The 21,055-nt window shown below is 40.1% G+C and overlaps 1 protein-coding gene across 3 annotated transcripts in view; it reads right to left on the bottom strand.

Moving 5' to 3' along the window:
* MLLT3 (MLLT3 super elongation complex subunit) overlaps positions 1-16,581 on the bottom strand; it is a 114,943-nt gene extending 98,362 nt beyond the window's left edge. For all 3 annotated transcript variants that reach the window (XM_039729914.1, XM_039729915.1, XM_039729916.1), the window contains exons 1-2: positions 16,312-16,581; positions 15,636-15,816 (exon numbers count right to left, since the gene is read on the bottom strand). In XM_039729914.1, the coding sequence (XP_039585848.1) occupies positions 15,636-15,816; positions 16,312-16,323 (193 nt within the window). In that variant the 5' untranslated portion in view covers positions 16,324-16,581. The remainder of the gene's footprint in view (positions 1-15,635; positions 15,817-16,311) is intronic.
* Positions 16,582-21,055: the final 4,474 nt, after the last annotated feature.

Below are 21,055 nucleotides of genomic sequence, written 5' to 3'. Positions count from 1 at the left end.
ATCAAACCCAAAAAGTAGTCTGACTAATTTATTTGGAGATTTAAGATTACCAGTTGAGAAACCAATGAGACAATTTAAATGTTCTCACACAGAAACATACCAACATAAACAAGAGTAAAAAATTCAAGATGTACACAGAATATAAAAAGCATAAATGAGTTGCATGGATACCACGGATACCTGAAGGTGTAAGACCAGCTTTGGCACGACCACACTAGAAGTTTACAAACCCCCTGCTTAGTTGGGCAGTGAAGTCTCCTGGACTACCACATGACTTTCATACTGGTAACCTTGAAGGCATTCAAATGAAGAGGGAATTCACTGCTCTTCAGAAATGTACAAACTCTAAAAATACTAAAACAGCTTCCTTTTCTGGTCTTCCTTATCTGAGCAAACAGAGTATCACAGGCCACTTCAAGAAAAACAAAATGTATCACTGGAAAAACTAAAGAAAAAACCTTTTTAAAATATTACATTGTCTTTTTAAGTTAAAAGAAAAGCTTTCTATTACCCTTCTCTTATTACAGATCTGAGTGGTTCCTAGTTGGCAGATAACCATTTGTCAGCTAGAGTGGAAACTTTTGCCTAAGCCTTGCAATTTCCTTTGGTTCTTAAAAATTAATACTGCAGTCTCCTGTAACTCCCAAACATGTTGCAAAGTCTCCAGGTCTTAGAAGTAAGTGAAATTCACTAAAAGCACAGTTCTACATTAAGTTAAAGCTTCTTGTACAAAGTGTTGGAGCCAAGACCACAATACATCAGCAGCAACATCAAAGCAATACTTAGGCATTCAAGGAGTTTAAGGATGTCTTTTGTTTTAACACAATAAATCATCTCATGTGACAAGCTTTCACTGAAGAAGAGCCATCCATTTTGACAGCAGGCTGCACCCACACCTACCAAGTCATATATGCACTCTATTAAGCTGTTTGCTGTATGCATGAGTCCAATTGTATTTACAAGAGCTCTGAGAATATAAGCTGTTGTCTAAAAACCAGGACAGCAATCCTTGAGAAAAATACTGTGTTCTCATCTTCCCCTAAGTGGCATGTTGAACAACTCCAGAACAGCTTATTTTCATCCTTAACTAAGGCACAATAAGGTTAGTCATAATGCACTTCAGCTCTGTAGATGAGCTCACAAGCTGCAAATCACTTTATGCAGCCAGAGATCTTACTTTATAGATGTTTAAAAGGGATCATGTTCAGGGTTTTTTGCTATAAACTTTACACAGGAAATAATGACACAGCAGCAAGTACAAACAAGTGGTATAAACAAGACCTCTTGTAAAGACCCATTACCTTTTAAAGTCTCTCAGCCACTCTTAGCGCTCACAGAAAGAATGGATGCACTTCAGATTCTTACCCAAGAACTGCAATGCATGCACAAGTGCAGGATACACATATCAGCAAATGGAAAATAAACTCCTCTAGGTGCCTCAACTAGTGCACAGAGACCAAGATAATTAGAAATGCTACATGATTGTTGGTTTAGAAGTTGAGAATGGGGACAGTATGGAATGAAAAACTTACAAAGGCACTTCACCTACCACAGACTGCATATAGTTCCTTTGCACAAAGATCATCAAGGGGAAAACTGCAACCAAATGAGACCACACAAGCATATAAAGTAGAAGATACACAGCAAATGCACCTCCTCCTCCTGTGGGCTAGCTCACAGGTCAGAGATGCCCACAAATCACAACTACATCAACTTTTAATTCTGTTTCACAGCAACATAAATTAGATCTCAAACTTATTTAATACTAGGAACTAGTTGAAAGTGAAATCATTATAGCCATGATGGTACAGCAGATGGCTGGAGAGTGCCCCTTCACATGCCAGCTGAGTTATGTGCACCACAAGTTTGAAAGCTATATCCAAAGTCTCCACCCTGTTACTGCTATACAATTGAATGACTTTCTAACAATTTACAATGTAAACTACACGACAAACAACTTAAGCTACACAATGCCTAAACTATCACCTGCACTGTGAAGTTGCACCCAAGTTACCTGAAGTGATAAATCCTCTAACAACATAGTTTGAAAGGCAATTCAATTCAGGCTAAATATTAAATTGTGCAATTTCTCACACCTCATTGCATAGAAGTATTTGCACCAGGTATTTATCTTTCTTCTTGGATCAACTGCATGGTTTCCATTTCTGGCAAAGCTTTTCAGAAAAGCAAATGGAATACATATTCAATGCAATACAAAGTTCACAGAATCCAAATCCTCACCAGCTACTTTCAAACAATCCCATACCAGCAAGGACATCGTTACCTCACTGAGAAGCGCAAGAATTGAACCTTGAGCATGGCTTCATAAGAGGGGCAACACTTGTCAGGCCAAATTACTAGCAAGACAAATAAGGAGACAACATTCAAATACCAACCACTAAGAAACAGCTATGTCTTTAAAGCAAGATTTAGTTACTGAAGAAGACCCACAGTCTACATGACAATCACAACTACAAATCGTCAAATGATTCTTCCATCTTTAAAAGATGAACATCAAAGCCGGAAACCAGCTAAGGGTATAAACAGAGAGGCTAAAAGCCATTCAGAACAAACAGCTTTAAATCAAGAGATCTAGAAGGAACAAATTTAAGACAAATCTCTCAGCTTATTAAAATGTCCAGTCACTTGCAGATACCACAAGACAAAGGCAAAATAAATAAATCAGTCTTTTTAGTGAGTGAATGACAGGAGTGCCACTGGTAGCAAGATGAATGGCATTAATTCTTGAGATAAAAATCTCTCTCAAAGATTTTCAGAGTAAGAGCTAACAGGAATACTGAGATTTGATAGGGCAGGCCAGTACTAAAAGTGCCAAACCTTGCTCATGTATCAAATTAAGTCCAATAGCAAACAGAAGTTTCATTGCTTCTTGAACAATATTAAGGTTCCAAAAGAAATCAGCAGCTTTGTAGAACCAGAATGAGATCAGAGAAAGAAATCAGGTGTGCTTAATCTACTAAAACCAGCTCGGATATCTACAGACCAGCAAAAGGATGAGTACTAGTACAGAACTGTTAGCCTCCTCCATGCTCAGCAAGCTGTACAGGGTCATTGATTTTTCTGGGTCTCAAATTTTTGTTTTTAAGTTGGATCATTTTTTCATTTCATAGTCTGCTGCATTTATAGAGTATGGACTACTCCCAACTAAATGGTCAAAAGTGATCGCCTCGACACCCCTGTATCCTTGTTAAGTACTGGAATTTTCACTTGCTACCTACTTTACAAGTGACCTGCAGTTCCACATCTCTTCAGACATGCAAACAGACACAGCAACAGCTCTCCAAATCATGGCATTAGGTTCTCCTAATGCCAAGTCATATCTCTTTCAGTGCTACATTTTTCTAAGAAATTATCTTGCTCTTACCACAAGCCACTGAGTGGTAACCCAGAGAACACTTCTTCCTTACATCACTCCCCTCCACTGGGTTCTGGGACTACCTTACATATATATTCACATGTTTAATGTACCCAGTAGAGCCAAGTGGGCATCCAGTGCTTCCTAACTGCTGGTTTCCAAATAAGAGTACCAATACTTCCAAGAGAGCTCCCCCAAGCAACCAAGAACATATCAAAGTAGAGTTTCTGCTTGGCACTCTTAACTTTTCAGTCACAAATGGAAAGTAATTTGGAGCAAGACTTCCAGAAGACAGCAACAGCATCAAGCTTACACTCACAAAAGAAAAATAACCAAACCAAATATTCCAGAAGTGAGGTCACTTGGACTACTTACTCATACTGCTGCATAAATTTGCATGAATTCTCCTTCTGACTTACAAGTAAATAAGTGCATATTAATATGCACATTTTGGATAGCATGAGCTAAATGCACTAAATGAAAAAAAGGTGCAATTTCACAGTGCAAGTACAGTATTAAATATCCTCAAAGTAGACAAGGTCCTTTTTAAGTTTTCTTCAATAGAAAGCTTTCTAAACCCTGTTTCCTTTTTGTTGCTTTGAGAAAATGGAGAAGCAATTAGCATTTACAGCTTAGTTCCTGCTTCCAAAATACCCCTTTAACTTTTTTTATTATTTTTATGGTGGATATAAATCGCACCAAATTGTTAAATCACAGCTATTTTCTATGCTACCTATACAAATAGGGCTGATTTCTGGCAAGCCATAAAACAATTATGGCTGAATTCCTGTAGCCCTTTGATATTCCAGCTTGACTGTAGGGCTTCAAAGCCATCTTAGGGCAGCACTAAAAATCTAATTTCCAGAAGGCAGAGAAGGAAAATAAGGCATATCAATTCCCACATGCTCAAACATGAACACACCAAAACCTTAGCACTGGGATGATTATGCTTGAAAGTGACTTAGAACAAACACACAAGATACAGCAACAGTTTAAATCAACACTGCTTCAAAGAAGGCAAAGATACAGACACCTTGAGAAAAAGGGCATAAGGCCCACTACATCTGATTCCTCAGTGCTTGCTGCAAGTTTGGAAGCATATTTTCCTGCTTGAGCATGCAGCTCTCACCTCTTCTTGTGTGGAAGCATAGAAAGGGGTGACAAACAATCATAATGTGTAAAGGGAAATGCAGAAACTGCCTAAGTCTGCAGAGAAAGCAAAGGTACTTTAAGGTATTAATACTATCAGTAACAATTACATAGAGATTCAGCAATTACAAGAACCTGAGAATTTATATAGATGTATTTTACATTTGCACTATTATTATATTTAATATGGAAGTGTCTCCCCCTCATTTAATCTGGAGAAACCGGTTGCTTCTGTAGCAACATGGTTTCTGATAACCATGAAAAATCTCTGAGAAAGGCTAGGCAACAACACTATATAATCCCTTCAAATAACACCAACAACATTTTTGCCTTTTCACATGGAATTTCAAAGAGATTCAACTGAGAAAATTGAAAATTGATTACTATTTTTCTTTACATGAGAGAAACTTTCATATTGGCCAAAGAGAATACTATTTGAGTAATATAATTCACATTGGTGTAGAGACACAAAAAATGCAAAATATCCTTAAACTCCCTGCTATTTAAGTGTCTGCTGGTTTTTGGTTGCAGGCTAAAATAATTCTGCCAGTAATTCCTACTGTGCACAGGCACATGGAATGAATGCAAACACAGAGTCAATATTACATCAGAATTATGGATTCTCCATTCTAAGGCTGTATGAATGAGTACATGCATAATTTGTATAAATGATGCACATGCACCCATGTCACATTTCTTCTCCTCACAGAATTAATGCACATTCTAGAGGTGCTGCAGAAAATTAGCAAGATCCAAAACCACTGAAACACAAAACGAAAACAAAAACCAAGAGAAAATGACAATTTCATTCTAAATCCATCCTCTTAAGAATAAGTAGCAACATGGTGATTTCTAGCAAATGGTTTGGTCAATAAAGTGAATACCAAAGAGGGAGCGTAACCTTTAATATTTGGCCTTTCCTGATTGGTGCCCACCTCCCATTCTTTTGTGAAATCGACTTTGGGGGAGAAAAAAAAAAAAGAAAAAAAAAGAAAAAAAAAAAAAAGGCTTCTCATGATCATTTAGAATTTCCCCTAATTTTTATGAAGTCCATTCTTAACTTTGGCAACTAAAATGGCAAAAATCCTTTCAATCCCATACATAGCCACTGCTGGAGGCATCCTGCACATAATGTATCCCTAAACTGCAGATAAATCATTGGGCCCCCAATATGCCTCCACACTGGTTTTGTAAAAGCAATTACAGAAGCGGGTTAGACACCAGCTACGTCGTATTAATGTACAGTACAACAGGCTGCATAAAAATGAATGAAAGAAAACTCTCTCCAGAGAGCAGGAAGAAGCTGTGTCTTCAGTGCCTTATCCTGCATGCCAGCCTTAATCACCATTATTTTCCTTTGGTGTTTTTCATGCAAAGATACAAATGTCAGTTTTCTTTATTTCAGAATAAAACTGTTTAGTAAAAGGATATTCCAGAAATTCTCAGTATAGATTAAGTGACTGAAGTTTCAAGACAAGCAAACTGATCTAATCACTGTATTAGGTTCTAAAATCACAAAACAAACTCCATAAAATTACAATATATGTAAACACATGTACAGATTGTGTGCACAGTCTATACTTAAAATAATACATACATATCAAATGCTTATAAAACTGATTTTAAAAAACAGGTTAATTTAGATTTTAATCAAGAAAATATTGCTATCTAGATCTAAGGACACACTACAAAGGAAGGAACTGAAATCAAAATATAAAATTTTTCATTGTCTAGAATACACATATTGACAACTTCCCAGATTTAAACTACTCCTAAATAAAAAAAAAAAAAAAAGCCACATTTTAAATATTCCATTTTGAAACACAATAGCTATTTTTGATTGTACGCTTAAAATATCAATCTTCAAGTAGTTTATTAGTATTTCAACTAATGTAAATTTCAGCTCAGGCATTAAGACAAAAATGTAAGGAAATATCCCTGCAGCCCAAGATCAGTAATCTAATACAACTGAACTTTTGTTTCAACACCTGCAAGGTCTGCCACGATTGTTTGACTTTGCCTCTATTATATCATATACAAATTCAAGGAAGTAACCTAGTGTAGATCTGCTTCATAGAAACAAATTTGTTTCTATTTAGTTTCCAGGCAATACCTACTAGAAGGGCAGTGCTAGGATGGGACAGCAATGCCTGCAGAAGCAAACAAGTATTTTACTGATGTACTGGGTACAAATGGAATAATTTACAATATTCACAGAAACCATACACTTACAAACACTTCAGACACATTACTGAGAGCCAGGCAAGGAAATAAGTTGAATGCCAAAAAGATTTAGTCTTAACAGGGCAGGAATTTTATCACAGACAGGAGCAGACCTTTACAGCTCTAAGAGATAACATAACCTTAATAGTAGTTACAACAAAATAGATTAGGAGACTTCAATATTACAGAGAAATTTACAAGAACTGCATCTTCTGATTTCTGTACAGCGAACAAAGAAGTTGCTTTGGCAACCTCTAAAGCAAAGACTAAACAAAGCAATACATTTACAAAGCACACCTTTTGGGGTTTTTGTTTCTTGTAATTATCTCTTTATTCCTTGCTATTCCTCAAACCAATGCTCATTATTTTTTAGACATCTGAAATTTCCCTGTTGAGAATTTCTTTGTATAGTTAATGGAGCTTGTCTGAAACTAGTTCAACTGCACTTCCATCCTCTTGTCAGCTACTAAATTTGGGGAACAATCTACATACATACTTTCCACATTCAATCTTCAAACACAACAAAACCATTCCACAGCCTTCCTCCCCATTTCTTGAAAACTCCAGTGTGGATCCTATGCGGAGTTATCCACCAGCAGTAGATATCCACCTCCATCTCCTTGTCAACCTGTCCATTGGGTCACTCCCTTGTGTGCTGCCTGTGCTGCAGAGGAGCCAAGCCCTGGAATGCAGTGCCTGCTGGGCCAGAGCTCAGCAAAACAAAATCCCCAAGCTCTGTGAGACACAGATGGAGCAAGCAAGCACACACTGTGCACAGGACACAGACTCTCCACAGCACCTCCACTTACTAAGCATTCCTCCAGTGAAAGGCAGCAACTGGAAATTGGGTGCAAAGGGCTTGGCACTGGATCTGGCTAAACAGAACTAATCTTTTGCTTATTAGTGTCCATTTCTTTCCTCTAGCAAAAGCTTACGCCATAAAGACAAAACACAACACCACCTAAAAAAATATTTCAAGGGTGCACAACTCTTTTAAACATGAAAACTTTTCAGCTTTTTATGCTTAGTGATATTTAAACACTTTGTTACAGCTATTTCAAAGCAATACTCATTAAGACCTTTCCACAGAAACAAGTTAAAGACTGTACAATTTCAATATACTTTACTCTTTCACAGAGTTTTGCTTTTCCTTATAGCCATACTAAGTCATTTTAAGACACCAAGAGTATCCAGCATTACATTGTGCTGTAAGAAGGCTAGGCAAGAAGAAAACTAACAAAACAAAAAATACCCAAGTCAAAAAAAAAAACAAACAACTCAATCACCTGGCATCATCCTAACTACAAATACCTGCCCTGGAATATTATACCAGATATGTGCATCTCCACGTTCAGAAAGCATACAAGATTTCAGGCTTAATCCACCCTCTCCTTTTCAGTAAAACATGGTGCCAGTGCTGTGATGACACAAACCCCCATTGTGTAAATTATTTTTACCAAGTTCTTCATTAAAATACTCACTTGGAATTTACATTATGCAAAATGAAATGTGCATATTTTCTGTTATTATAGAGCCTGGTACATGATAACAAGAGGAATTGAAACTTCACTTACCCATTTAATACCAATCAATCAAAATTCATTACTCGAAAGGCTGCTTCAAGAAACAGCAAACATTTTTGGACCTATCATTTTTCCACAGACAATAGAAAAGACATGATTGCTGGTCTCTAGCCCACAACATCAAATAGTACTGTTTACACTGAATCTCTACATTTTTCCTTCTTGGATAACTTGCCCTTTAAAGTTTGCACACGAAAGGTAAAATACTGTCTTCCTACAAGTATACGAAAGTATACTAAGTATACATAGTCCTCCATTTCCCCTATAAGCCTACACCTTGTCTATTTCAAGACATATGTTCACATTACTTCTATCTAGAAAGAGAAGAACAATTAGTGTCCCACTGAACTGGGTGGAATTTTTCTGTACAAGCTTTAGAAAAGCAATTGCAAATAGAAAATTTAGATTTACTGCAAACCACAACATATCATAGGAATCATCAACAAAATCAACCCACCTCATTCACATTCTACTCTCATTCAGATCTACTCTTGTTTTGCTTTGTTATGTGTAATAACTCACCTTGTTATCACAAACATTTGAAAACAGAAACACCTATGCCACTATTTACCCTTATGACCAAGTGCCCTATGAAAAATACATACATCCTACCGTGTATAGTCATATGTTTTTTTACACAGAATTACAGACAAGTAACTGCAGTCATTCAATTGCAATTTCTAAGCATCAGCTACTCAGAATATGTCTGAATTGCATTTAAAAGAAATTACATTTGATCTATCTTTTAGATGATGTTATAGCTGCCAAGACCTCTGCTACCACAGTGTGAACAAAGTTGCAAATTAAACTCATACAGACCCACTGGGCTCACACAGGGAGCTCAAGGAAACAAACATGCACTCCTCTAGAAGAGAGACTCCTCAGAGTCAGTGCAGCAGTTTGGCACAGGATTAACAGTGTGATACAGCCAATACCTGGCAAGCAAGGGAGAGAATTAAGCCAAAGATACTGATAAGAGCACTGAAGACATATATAAATAGATTTAATTTTAAAATAAATTCCCGCACAGATATTTAAGCAAGCTTACAAATATTTTATACAGCAATCTGTTCTTCCAGCCCTTTGTACAACAAAAGGCACATCAAAAAGGCAAAAATCATACAAAAAGCAAACATTCTTGAATTACAAGCTAAGTGTTTTATGACAACATGAGAAATCATAATTTTCATGCAAACACATACAACTGTTAGAATGTGACTGCTCCTTTGTCTTCATATATGTCAGGAAGGGAAGAAAGAGGATTAACTAAATTCTGTTGGTTTAAAATTGCAGGTGCTCGTCACAAGACTCGCATGAAAATTCATGTAGTAAAGCTTCAGCAGCCTATAGATCTCATTCTGGATTGCACATGTATAAATTAACTGTGTTTTCCCCAGCTATTGCAAGCATCATCAACAAGCTTTACATTCAGGTTGCCACCCGAATGTATCAAGTTGTGTTTTTTACAGATTCTACCAGAACAAAGGATAGATTAATCCTCTTCAACATTTCTCCCCAAAACCTGAATGAAAAACTACAAAAAGCCCCAAAATCAAATCCAACACACAAAAACTGAATCCTAACTATACTGCACATCATTACAAGAACAGCCTTCATACTTAAACAGTACCACAAAAAATATAGTAATAAATCTTTGTTCAACATTTTACAACTTACTAAATCTTAACAGATTTATTCCTGCAGCTCGTATCGCCTAACCTGTAACTGTAAATAACACACTGTTTAAACGTTTCTAACACATTTATTTTTCGAAGGATAAAAACTGTACAGATGTAAATAGTCATAAAAATAATTATTGAATAACACACCTGTTTTCATTTTCTTAAATAAATTTAACTAACTCCAGTTTTAATACTGAGGTATCTTCCCCTTCATCTTACTAAAAAAAAGTGATAGATTTGATCTTACACAGAATAATCTGGTTTTCTCTACTTCAAGCAAGTACTATTGTACAGCTATCCAAAAATCTTTTTTACAACAGCTCTGAAACTACACTTCCTGCCATCTAAAATCTAGAAGAGCTACAATCAATGAATATTAATATTGTAGCTTTAGTAAGAAGTAACTAGTTACTTAAGACTATAAAAACTGTTTCAGCAACTAAATGCGGTATAAATTTAACTTAATGTGAAATAACCAAGGTTCACCTTTTACAAGTTAAGAGAATCAGAATTGATTGACAGTTTTGGACAGAAATCAGCATTTGCCCTTGTAGAAACATGCTTAGAGGGAGAACATATATGGGTAGGAGTAGCATCCCTTCAATTAAATTAAAATAAGCACACACTGAACACGTAATTCACACAACTAAACCACCTAAAAAAACTGTGCAAATATACTAGAAAAGTTTTTGACAATGGAGGATGCAGCAACCCTATTATTTCCCAGTTTTTTCCACACTGCTTACATCTAAATAAAGCCTAAATATTGGCTTTGAATGTGATTATTTTTGACACTAGCAAGGAAAAACTATTTATTAGAAACCAGGTTTTCTGTACACATAGTATCTTAAAATCAAAACCATCAGTTATTTTCTGGTGTCACACATGTAAATACAAAACATGATAGCTTCCCTATATTGAAACTCTTTACACTTTCTTTCAAGTCTGCAAAATGCCCTTTTGAATTGCCACTGGCTGAATTAGAAAGTGCACCTAAAACCACATGTGTATTCTCAAAGCCATTCACCTTCATACTAAGTAGTAGCAAGATTAAGTCTCAAGAGTTTCCTGTTAAACAAATGAAGTTCTTCATTAGATATCAGTCATTTCATGTGACCATTTTGCAGCTAAGAGCCACAACTGACCTAAAAGATGCAGTATGAAACCTGTATCTGTTAGATTGATGAAAAAGAAATTCCTGTGTGCCTGTCATACTCAGATGGTTAGGCTCAGGCAAATTTAAGAGGGAAAAAAAAGCAAAGAAAACAGACCTAAAACTGATCTAAGTCCTTACAAGTGTAGCTAAGTATTCTCATAAAATACATATCATAAAACTGATTGCCTGTTTAGTAATCTTCATGGTCTGCCTGCACTAGCTGGTCTGAAAGGAAAACTTCAGTCAACTGGGAAGAACCTGCTTGTGGGTCCCTATGCTCACATCACTCAGTTCACTGAATTAATAGAGCTAAAACTCTCATTGACTTTAAATGGAGCACAAAAAGGTGGGGTTTTTTTTTAGTTAAAAATCATGAAAAGGAAAAATAATTTTAAAATAATAGCAAAAGGCATCTTCTACAGTAACTAAATATATTTCTAACTGTTATTCAGTTAGAATAACACTAAAATCTCATTCACTAAAATCACTAAAATCTCATTCTGCACTAATAGACTACCTTAATGAAAACAACCAGTGCTGGAAATGTGAACTTTTTAGAAGACAACTGGAGCTGGTCCTTCCTGTACTAGAAGACTAAGCAGCTTTACTTCCACCACTTTGCCATATCATGGTAAAACTTAGTGAGCTAAGAGGTGCACTAAGCAGCACTGCTCTCGGCTCTGCAGAGAAAAGCAACATCTCCCACTTTTAAAGTTACAACATTCCAGTGACAAACCAACGTTTTCACACTGACTAAGCTATTAGCATAGAAATACTGTCCAGCCCTTTTTTTTAATAGAAAAAACTTAGTTTGTCAAAAGGTTCCACTGATAAACAGAAATGTAACCACTCAAAACACACTAGTTCCAAGGCCATTTTTGAGGTGTGCTCACGAGTCATCAAAACACAAGCAATACGCTTCCTTATCCAACTGAAATACTGTAAGAGAAAGAGTAAGTCAGGCAACTGTTGAAGAGCATCAGCTCTTTTTGGGCAAGGAGAAGAAAATATTTCTACATTGCCTAGCTTCCATGCAATTAATGAGACATATTAGAACACAAGAACAACAGCTCCTCTTTCAGAGGCAGTATAGCAGTGGATCAAAATTAAGCACAATCTGCTGACACACCTTGCTTCACAGACGTGCTTTAAAATACTTCACTTCTACATACAGGCTGATTTTCTTCACATGAATGATGAAAGATAGGCAGCACATGCTTTGAAATAAAGGTAGAACCTTAAAAATTCTCCATATCTTCTCTCATCCAATTTACATCAGCAGACAAGATTTGCAAATAGCAGCATTTGTGATTGCCTGTCCTAGTGAGCTTTTGTCTTGCAAATACTACTCAAAATTGAGTCTAGGCATGATTCTACTCTCTATAATGTGACTAGCAGTCCTGTTGCCACCCCCCCATGAAACTACTCATGGAAATCAGACAGCAGAGCAGGCCATTGAATGGGATGAAGTAAAAAGGACAAATCACTGCACACTCCTGTATGCTCCATCATGCAAGGATAAGCTTGGGCACTCAGTCATCATAAGACAAACAGAAAGCAATAAAACCACCGTGTCATGCTCAGGATTTTAAGGTGAGACAGACTGAAAGATGAAGAATACTATTTTATTAGGTCACTCAAGCTTATCTACACTTTGTCCCCTGTTGGTCACCATCACCCCTCCATCCTGCCAACACACACAAACCAACCTGCTCTGCACTCCAGTGACTGAACACCACCCAAGTAATGTTGCCACCTTAAAACTAATGCAACTTTGGGATACAGGACCCTGCTTGCTCTGTAGCAACTATTAGCAGAACAAACACTTGGACACACCTTTGCAAACTCACTGCCAACATCTAGTATTTCCAAAATTTTTAGCATAAACAGATAAGCAAAGCCATAGTTGTAGCTGGCAAGCTGACAGTTTATCCAGCTATTCTCATAAATTTGCAAAGCAAATGACCTGGCAATAATTTATCTCCCTTGCCTCCCCTAGTAGCTGGAATTACTGTGTCCCTAATAAAAAGTGATCTAGTAAAAGAAATACTTTATAAGTAAATAACGCCTATCTTAGCTTCTTGATTTATTATTTTCAAATTGATCCACGACCTTTACAGGTAGACCAAATGAACTAACATTTTTCCTAACATGCATACATCTCAAAGAATGCAGAGACAAAAAGAACACTTACCAGACAACTAGGTGTTATTATGGCTAGCCAGTATATTAGTACTTGCTTTTGATTAATCTTATACACCTAAATTCAGCATTGCTAAACCCATGGCTCAGGAAAAGTTTGTGAAATTACCAAATATCTCAAAGCAGTCAGTTATCCTATGCTAAAATAATAAAGTATATAACTGCAGACAAAGTGAAAACAGGTAGTTTGACTAACACTTCAAACTTCCATATCATTACTATTAAATATGCACCACTTGAGGTATCAAATCAAACTAGTAGCACTGATTTACAGAGACCAAAAAAACCCTTAGAATACTTCTGTCAAAAATTTTAACAGTACTTCTAAAGTAGAAAGACAAACTGCTACCACTTGCAACACACACATTCCCACCACCCTTTTAAACACTTTACAATGGCAGAAAACATTCTAAGTAATTCAAACATGGATCATTCCCCCAATGTGATTTCAAGGACCTGAAACTTCTTCAGCATCAGTAGTTTCAGGAGGCTAAGCAATGCCCAGAAGTTAATGGAGTGTCTGCCATCCAGGTTATAATCTGCAGAACGAGAATGGCTGCAGAGTTCTCCTACAATCCATGGCAGGTACAAGCACGGTACAAGAAGTTCCCTCCCAGGCTATACAAGAGGGCATCCTTCCCAGCAGTTGCCACATCATGAAAATGATGCATACAAACAAAACCCCAAAATAAACACTCTAAAACATTTACTTAAATGACTGTGTAACTGTACTCAGCAGCTGGAGACACAAAGCAAGCAGCAAATGATGTATCCCTCACTTGCAGAAGTCCTGAACTATATTCTTATTAGCAAGCTCCACATCACACATAGCAACCAAACTTGGGAAGCTAGGGATTCATGTTTCTGCAAGTAAATAAATATAGCAGAGATAATAAACACAGAGAGGACCACCAACAACCCCTATGCAGATCAGGCTTTAAATATTAAGCACACTTTCTACCACTGATTTAATGATACATCATCTAACTCATTGAATATGAATAATACTACCTCAGCTATTTAGGCTTCTTAGATCTGTTCTCAGGAGTTTTTCTGCCAAACAATTTAGATTGACTTAAAGTCATGTTTTTTGCACAAGAAATAGAAAAAAGCAAGAAGAAGACTCACCAGGACAAGCTGGGCAATTTAATTCAAAATAAGGCTGCAGTATTTCATACAATTCACTGAAAACTGTTTGTGTAGTACTGCACAGACTTAACTAGATCAAAAAAATACACTAACGGTATGAAAATAAAAGGGAGTTGATAGCCTGTACTTCAAAGGATAAACTCTGGAGTTGAAATAATTCTTACACTCTGATGCTTAAGAGAAGGAAAGTATTCTAGAGAAAACATGGTCACTAATATAAAAAGTCACAGCTTGGTATTTTCCAACTGAGAAACATTAAATCAAACTTATGTTTTTATCCTACCACAAAGCAAAGCTTTTTTATCTCAACACTCAAAATTTTCCTGTCTTTTGCTCCATGAACATTCAATTTATCCCCCTCAGCTCCAAGCAGACACAATTTATGATGATGTTCTAAGGAACTGGAGAAGTACTAGATGCCAATAAAGATAACAGATCAAATGAAAATAAGCCTGCTCACTTCTTTTATTTGTACTGTTACCTCAACCAATCGCACTACAAAAATCAAGACAAGCAAAGGCTCAGGAAACAGATCTGAAAACAAAAGGCTTCTTAAATGTCTCCCAGCCAAACTTGTACGAGTACAAATGCACCTTTTGAGACTTTTTAATGTACTCCCGAGAAGATGAAACCCAGGAGACAAACAAGCAGGGTGTTGAAAGAATCCGAACACAAGTACCAAAATCGGAACAGCAACAGATGTGCAGGCATCCCTACTTCCAGTCATACAGGACATCGGGAGAAAACAACACCAGCCAGAAGGAAGTAACACGTGGGCAAAAATCGCCAGTAAGGACCTACGCTGGGACAGAAGCTAACTCCGTGCCACCCACCACCGCGGGACCAGAAGGAGTCGGGAGCCAGACCCACGGCCGGACCAGGCTCTGCGGTCACAGGCAACCGGGAGTGGACATCCCCGCGGCAGCAAGTGCGTGAAGGGGCAGAGAGGAGCCCCTCCCGACCCCGGTCAGCCCTACAAGAGGCGGGAGAGAGCCACGGCAGCCCACCACCGCACTGGCGACCGCTTTTGTTCTCCACCGAGACCGGCACAGACCCACCGCCTGCGCCCGCTCCGGGCTGCCTCCAAGCGCTCATCCCAGGGGAGACCCCTCTACCTCTTTTCGGCCTGGGGAAGCTCTCGTGCAGGTGAAAGATGACTTTCTCCACAAAGTGCTGAATGTTGCTGTGCTCAGGCCCTCTGACAAACACCATCCAGTCGTGGGTGAAGCCCTCCACGGTGGGTTTCTTCCTGACCTGGGCTCGGTGCCCCAGCTCCAGCTTCACCTGGACGGCACACTGCGGGGGAAGAGGCGGGGAGCGGCCGGTGAGCGCCCCAGCAAAGGGAGATGGGGCTGGCGGCCGGGGGGAACCGGACCCATCGCGGGCAGCACGGGACATACGGACACAGCCGTATCATAAACACGGCAGAAAGGATTTGGTGGGGGGAGAGTTGGCAAAACCAGCAAGGCACCGCTGCAACAAGAAAAAAACGGCCCCACAGGCGAGGGCGTAGGACAGCCGCCGGTGTCACCGGGAGAGCGCGGGGAGGCGACCCGGGGCCCGCTGTCAGGGGCGCTCCGTGCTGCCCTCGGCGCCTCCGCGCTCGCTGCCCGCGCTGCGGCGGCAGGACCACGGCTCGCTCCAAGTGCGTGCGCGCGCCGCGCCGCCGGGAGCAGCGGGAGGCAGGGAAACCCGCATGCGAAGAGAAATTCCCGGTCACGCCAGCACCTTCCCGGCGGCGCCGGGCAGAGCGGGGCGGAGGGCTGGAGGAGACCCGCGCTACTCACTCACCGAGCCGGCCATGCCTGGGGCGCCGCTCTCGCCGGGGCGATCGCTGCCGTCCCCCACCCCCACCGCGCAGCCCTAATTCATGAGGACGTGGAGGAGATGGCGGGCGCGCAGAGAAGCGGCGAGCGAGCGGCAGGCATCCTCTGTTTTGCTGCTCCGGCCGGCTGCGGCGGCGGCTGCCGGCCCCGGCTCGCGGCTGCGGCTCCCCGCGCTCCCGCTCCCCGCGCTCCCCGCCCGCGGCAGCCCCAGCGCTCGCCCCAGCCCCGCCGGCCAGCGCAGCGCCCGCCGCGCATGCGCACCGGGCTCCTGCCTGACACTGCGAGGGACGCAGTAGTAAGTGCCGGGGGCGGCACCGGCCCCGCACGACAGCCAATGGCGCGCGAGCTCCTCCGCGAGGCCCCGCCCCCGCCCCGCCCGCCCTTAAAGTAACAGGTTGGGGCCCGCGCGGCGCTGCGCGCCCGGCCCGCTGCAATGGGCCCTGGCCGCGGCTCCCGCAGGGCCGCGCCCACAGAGCTCCCCGAAAAGCATCCCCTTGCACAAACAAAGAGAGGAGGACAGCAAGGGAATGCCCGACTTGCACAGGGTCGGCAGGTGATGGTGGGCACGCAGCAGGCAGGAAATAACAAACCGATTCTTCCACGCGTTTGTAGCGCCAGCTGCTATTTCCACCTGTAGCGGGCTGAGAGTCTGCTAAAACACGGTTACTGCCTCAAACATTTCCGTATTTCGTCCTTTTACGGGAGATAACGTGGGGATTCCTGCCACGGGAATATGCCACTGTGGAGTTGGAGTGATTTACTGTGAATGTCTAGATCACGGTGCTGACGTTCGTGAGATGACTATTTTCCAACAGCGGAAAAATCGTCAAAAGTTGCCGGTAGTAACTTCTGGCACGTCGAAAACTGATTTAGTCCTTTCGGCAGCTGTATTTTGACAGTCTTTGCAGTGGCAGTGAGAGCCCAGTGACTGGACGCAGCAGGGCAATGCTTCCCGCGAGCAGATGCCGCGCACAGAGGGAGCACCCTTCCTGGGCATTCCAGGTGCCGCCGAGAGATGGCGCGCCGAGTCCTCCAGCTAATATCCTCGTTTGACCTCTCCAGAAGACCACGATTTCTATCTTCGTTTCGGAAATGAGCGCACATCGTCCAAAGTTTAGTACTTATTATTAGAATTAATAATTAAATTATTAGATTTAATAATTCCTTCGAAACTACTGAGCTGCATCTTCCTTTTCTTAAAGATGTTGTAAGCCCTAATCAATAAAATCAGTACTAAGAATTGAAAAGGATGAATACAATTTGTAAAAATCACACAAGTTACAACGTGACTGGAAATGTATACGAATATTCATGTATATGAATATCCATCTTTTAAAATCCTGATGTGTAGACCTGAAACTTCACATATCTTCTAATAACCTTGCATTAGGCAAACCAGCAAATATAGGAACTCCTGCTGAGTCCATAAATGCACCAAAGTTGATTCTGGCAAGTTCAGAACTTTGTTCTTGAGTAAGGACTGTGTGTGCAAGGGCAGAAAAGCTGGACCACCACCGAGCTTAATGAGGTGTGTGCTTCCAGCTGTCAGGACATATCCGAACAGAGCATCATCTTCCTTGCTTGGGATGCTACTGGAAGGAATGGAGCTGGATTGTTCTCTGGAGTCCTTCTATACTGACTTATTTCTTATGTATTTGGACAAAATTATTTGTCCTCTTGAGTTAAAATGGGAGTGAACCACTACAAGCTGTTTTCCTATGACATATACCAGTGTCACAGTGAAAATGCTTCTATTACCTAACTTCATTCATTCTAAGCATCTTGTTAGCTAACTTAACTGAGACCTCTCAGTTGACTAATCATTACTCAGGAACATCTGCTGATTCATGCTCAAATCTGGAAAAGAAAAGGAAATTTTTTACTGTTAGTCAGTTGTGAAGCAATGTTGATTTTTAAACAAAAAAAAAAACCCAAACGCAGCATTTGTATTCAAGCTGAAGGGGTTGAGATGCAATTACAGCTGTGATTTAAAAATATAAAATTTTCATTAATTCCAAATATAATCTTTGGCCAACAGGAGCGGAATCAAAGAACAATCTCGAGCTGTTAAGTGACAAACTGGTGCAACTATTGACTTAATTTTGGATTAACAGTTAAAATAAACATTCTTTGATCTCATTATAGAAGATGGATGTAATTATGTGCATATGAATGTGCAAAGACATTGGCTTAAAGAACTGCAGAGTTATAAAGGTGAAGGCAATTTTCTACAAGTGCTGCTTAAACAAGGTTTACCAGGGAATAATTGCTCAGCTGCTGGAAAATAAAAGACATTTAAGTTATGTTCTTAGATCTGTTTAACAACCTGAATGTTCATGTAATCAACTCCTGCAATGCTAAAAATGCTCTCACTTTTTATGTGTGCTGAAATAACTGATACAATTGTAGGCTTCCTGAAAGTTCCGTGTTCAGATGTCTTGAGTCATACCTGAATCAAGCTGTGACACATGATGCATAGATCCCAGATCCCTGACTTAGATGGAACACAAGTCAACATTTCTGCTCAGTATACAGCTGTGTATAGAGTGTAGATGTGTTAGTGCAGCATTACATCTGACCTAACAGGAGCTGTATTTCATAGCTGTACTGTTGGTGATTCCACACACGACTGAAAGGAATTGCTGCCTTTCTGTATTTTCTTACACAAAGCAGATATGTCTTATGTCACAAAAAAGAAGACTGTTTCCCAGCTCATGTGGATACATTTAATTGTCTTCAATATTTAAACACAGCTGTTTTAAATTTCTGTTTGAAGTTTAAATTTTGTGACCCAAGTCTGACTGATTCTTAAATAGGCCTTGTTTTCAAATATTTCAAAATACACAATAAACTGAAAAAGCTGATATTACTGGCTATAAGTGAAACCACTGTGCATTTTAAATGTATCATCAGTCTAAATTTCTCTATATTTGAGATCTTTTCTTATGCAGAAAATATTAAAAAAAATCATAGCCAATCTTGATCCAAGCTAGATATTGATTACAATAGCCTCAACCAGAGCCAGAAAGTTAAAATAAGCCTACAGCTGATCTTACACATGCAACAAGGAGTATGTCTAAGTTTCCTTGTAATGCCACTCTGGCTGCCAGGATCTAATGGTAGAATACTATGTCTGGATTGGCTTTCTTTGGTTAGCTACATAGGATGAACAAATGCCAAGCAGCCTGAGCCAAATGTGCCTGTTTTGAGGTTTTATTGGCTTGTTAATTTCTAACCACAAATCAAACTGAAAATAAGCACTTCGGATAGAAACATATAAAACCTCTTACCAATAGGAAAGATCTAGAAGATCAAGGGCTGTGTGATTTAGAGCACAACTAAACAGTTGTTTAGAATTAGAAACTAAAACAGTTTCTAATTCACCACTGGTCACCTCAAAGGAACATAGTAATAACAACAGAAGATAAATGTAAAAAGAGACCTTGTCTATGCACAATATTACAGTATAGAAGGGGGTTTTTTTGTGGTTTTTTTGTTTGTTTGTTTGTTTGTTTGTTTTTTGGTTGTTGGGGTTTTTTTTGTGGTCTCTAGGGACACATAAGGAAATTCATTGAAAGTGGAAAATTCTTCATGAAAGACCTAAAAGGAAGTGTTTAGAGGTTTATTTCCTCACAATGTTGGTGCTCCTAAAGGAAATGCTGCTATTAGAGAAATAAAGTCAAATTCTCTATTCTGTTTACAGCTGTGTAATGACTAAGTTCAGAAAACACATTTTGGATTTCCCCAGCCATAGCCAGGACAGTCTGATCACATGTGCAAGGGAGATATTAGGGAGTAACTTCACTGAAATCAGTGTTCTCAATTTCTGGCCTGACAGGAAATCACCCCATTGGCAATCAGTCAACTATAAAACAAGTATGTGACCATCTTCACTTTGTGTCAGGTTCTTGTGGTGGCAGCAACCCCCATTTGAATCCAAGTCACGGCACCAAAAACACTGTCATGGATTGACCTTGTCTGTATGCCAGGCACTCACCAACTTCTCTCTCTCACTTTCCTCTGCAGCTGGACAAGGGAGAGAAAATACAACAGAGGGTTCATAGGTTGAGATAGGGATAGAGAAATACTACTCATGAAATATTGTTATGAATGAAACAGGCTTGAATTAAGATATTAACTGAATTTATTACTAACAAAATCAGAGCAGGATAATGAGAAGTAAAGTAAGACCTTAAAAGCAAGTTATTTCCACTCCTCCCTCCTTCCCAGCTCTACGTCCTTCCCCCCAGCAGCCCATGGAGACAGGGAACAGGGGTTATGGTCAGTTCATCACATGTTCTTTCTCCCACTGCTCAGGAAGGGGACTCCTTCCCTTGCTCCAGTGTGGGGTGTCTCCCACGGGAGACAGTTCTCCATTAACTTCTCCAGTGTGAGAAGTCCGTGGGTAAGTGGGACGTCCCCATCCCATGGGTAAGTCCTTCACAGACTGCTGCAGCGTGGGTCACTCTTCCACGGGGTGGAGTCCTTCAAGGACAGGCTGCTCCAGCCTGGGTCCCCCATGGATCACAAGTCCTCCCAGGAAAGCTGCTCTGGTGTGGGCTCCTCTCTCCCCAGGTCTGCAGGTCCCTGCCAGGAGGCTGCCCCAGCACAGGCTTCCCACGGGGTCCCAGCCTCCTGCCAGGCACCCCCTGCTCAGGTGTGGATCTCCTGCAGAGGCTTTAGGTGGATCTCTGCATCCCTGTGATCCT

Source organism: Passer montanus, unplaced genomic scaffold (genome assembly GCF_014805655.1).
Source record: "Passer montanus isolate IOZ18808 unplaced genomic scaffold, ASM1480565v1 scaffold7, whole genome shotgun sequence".
NCBI classification, from domain to species: domain Eukaryota; kingdom Metazoa; phylum Chordata; class Aves; order Passeriformes; family Passeridae; genus Passer; species Passer montanus.
The sequence above is the reverse complement of the archived record's forward strand: the minus strand, read 5'-3'. Positions and strand labels throughout refer to the sequence as shown.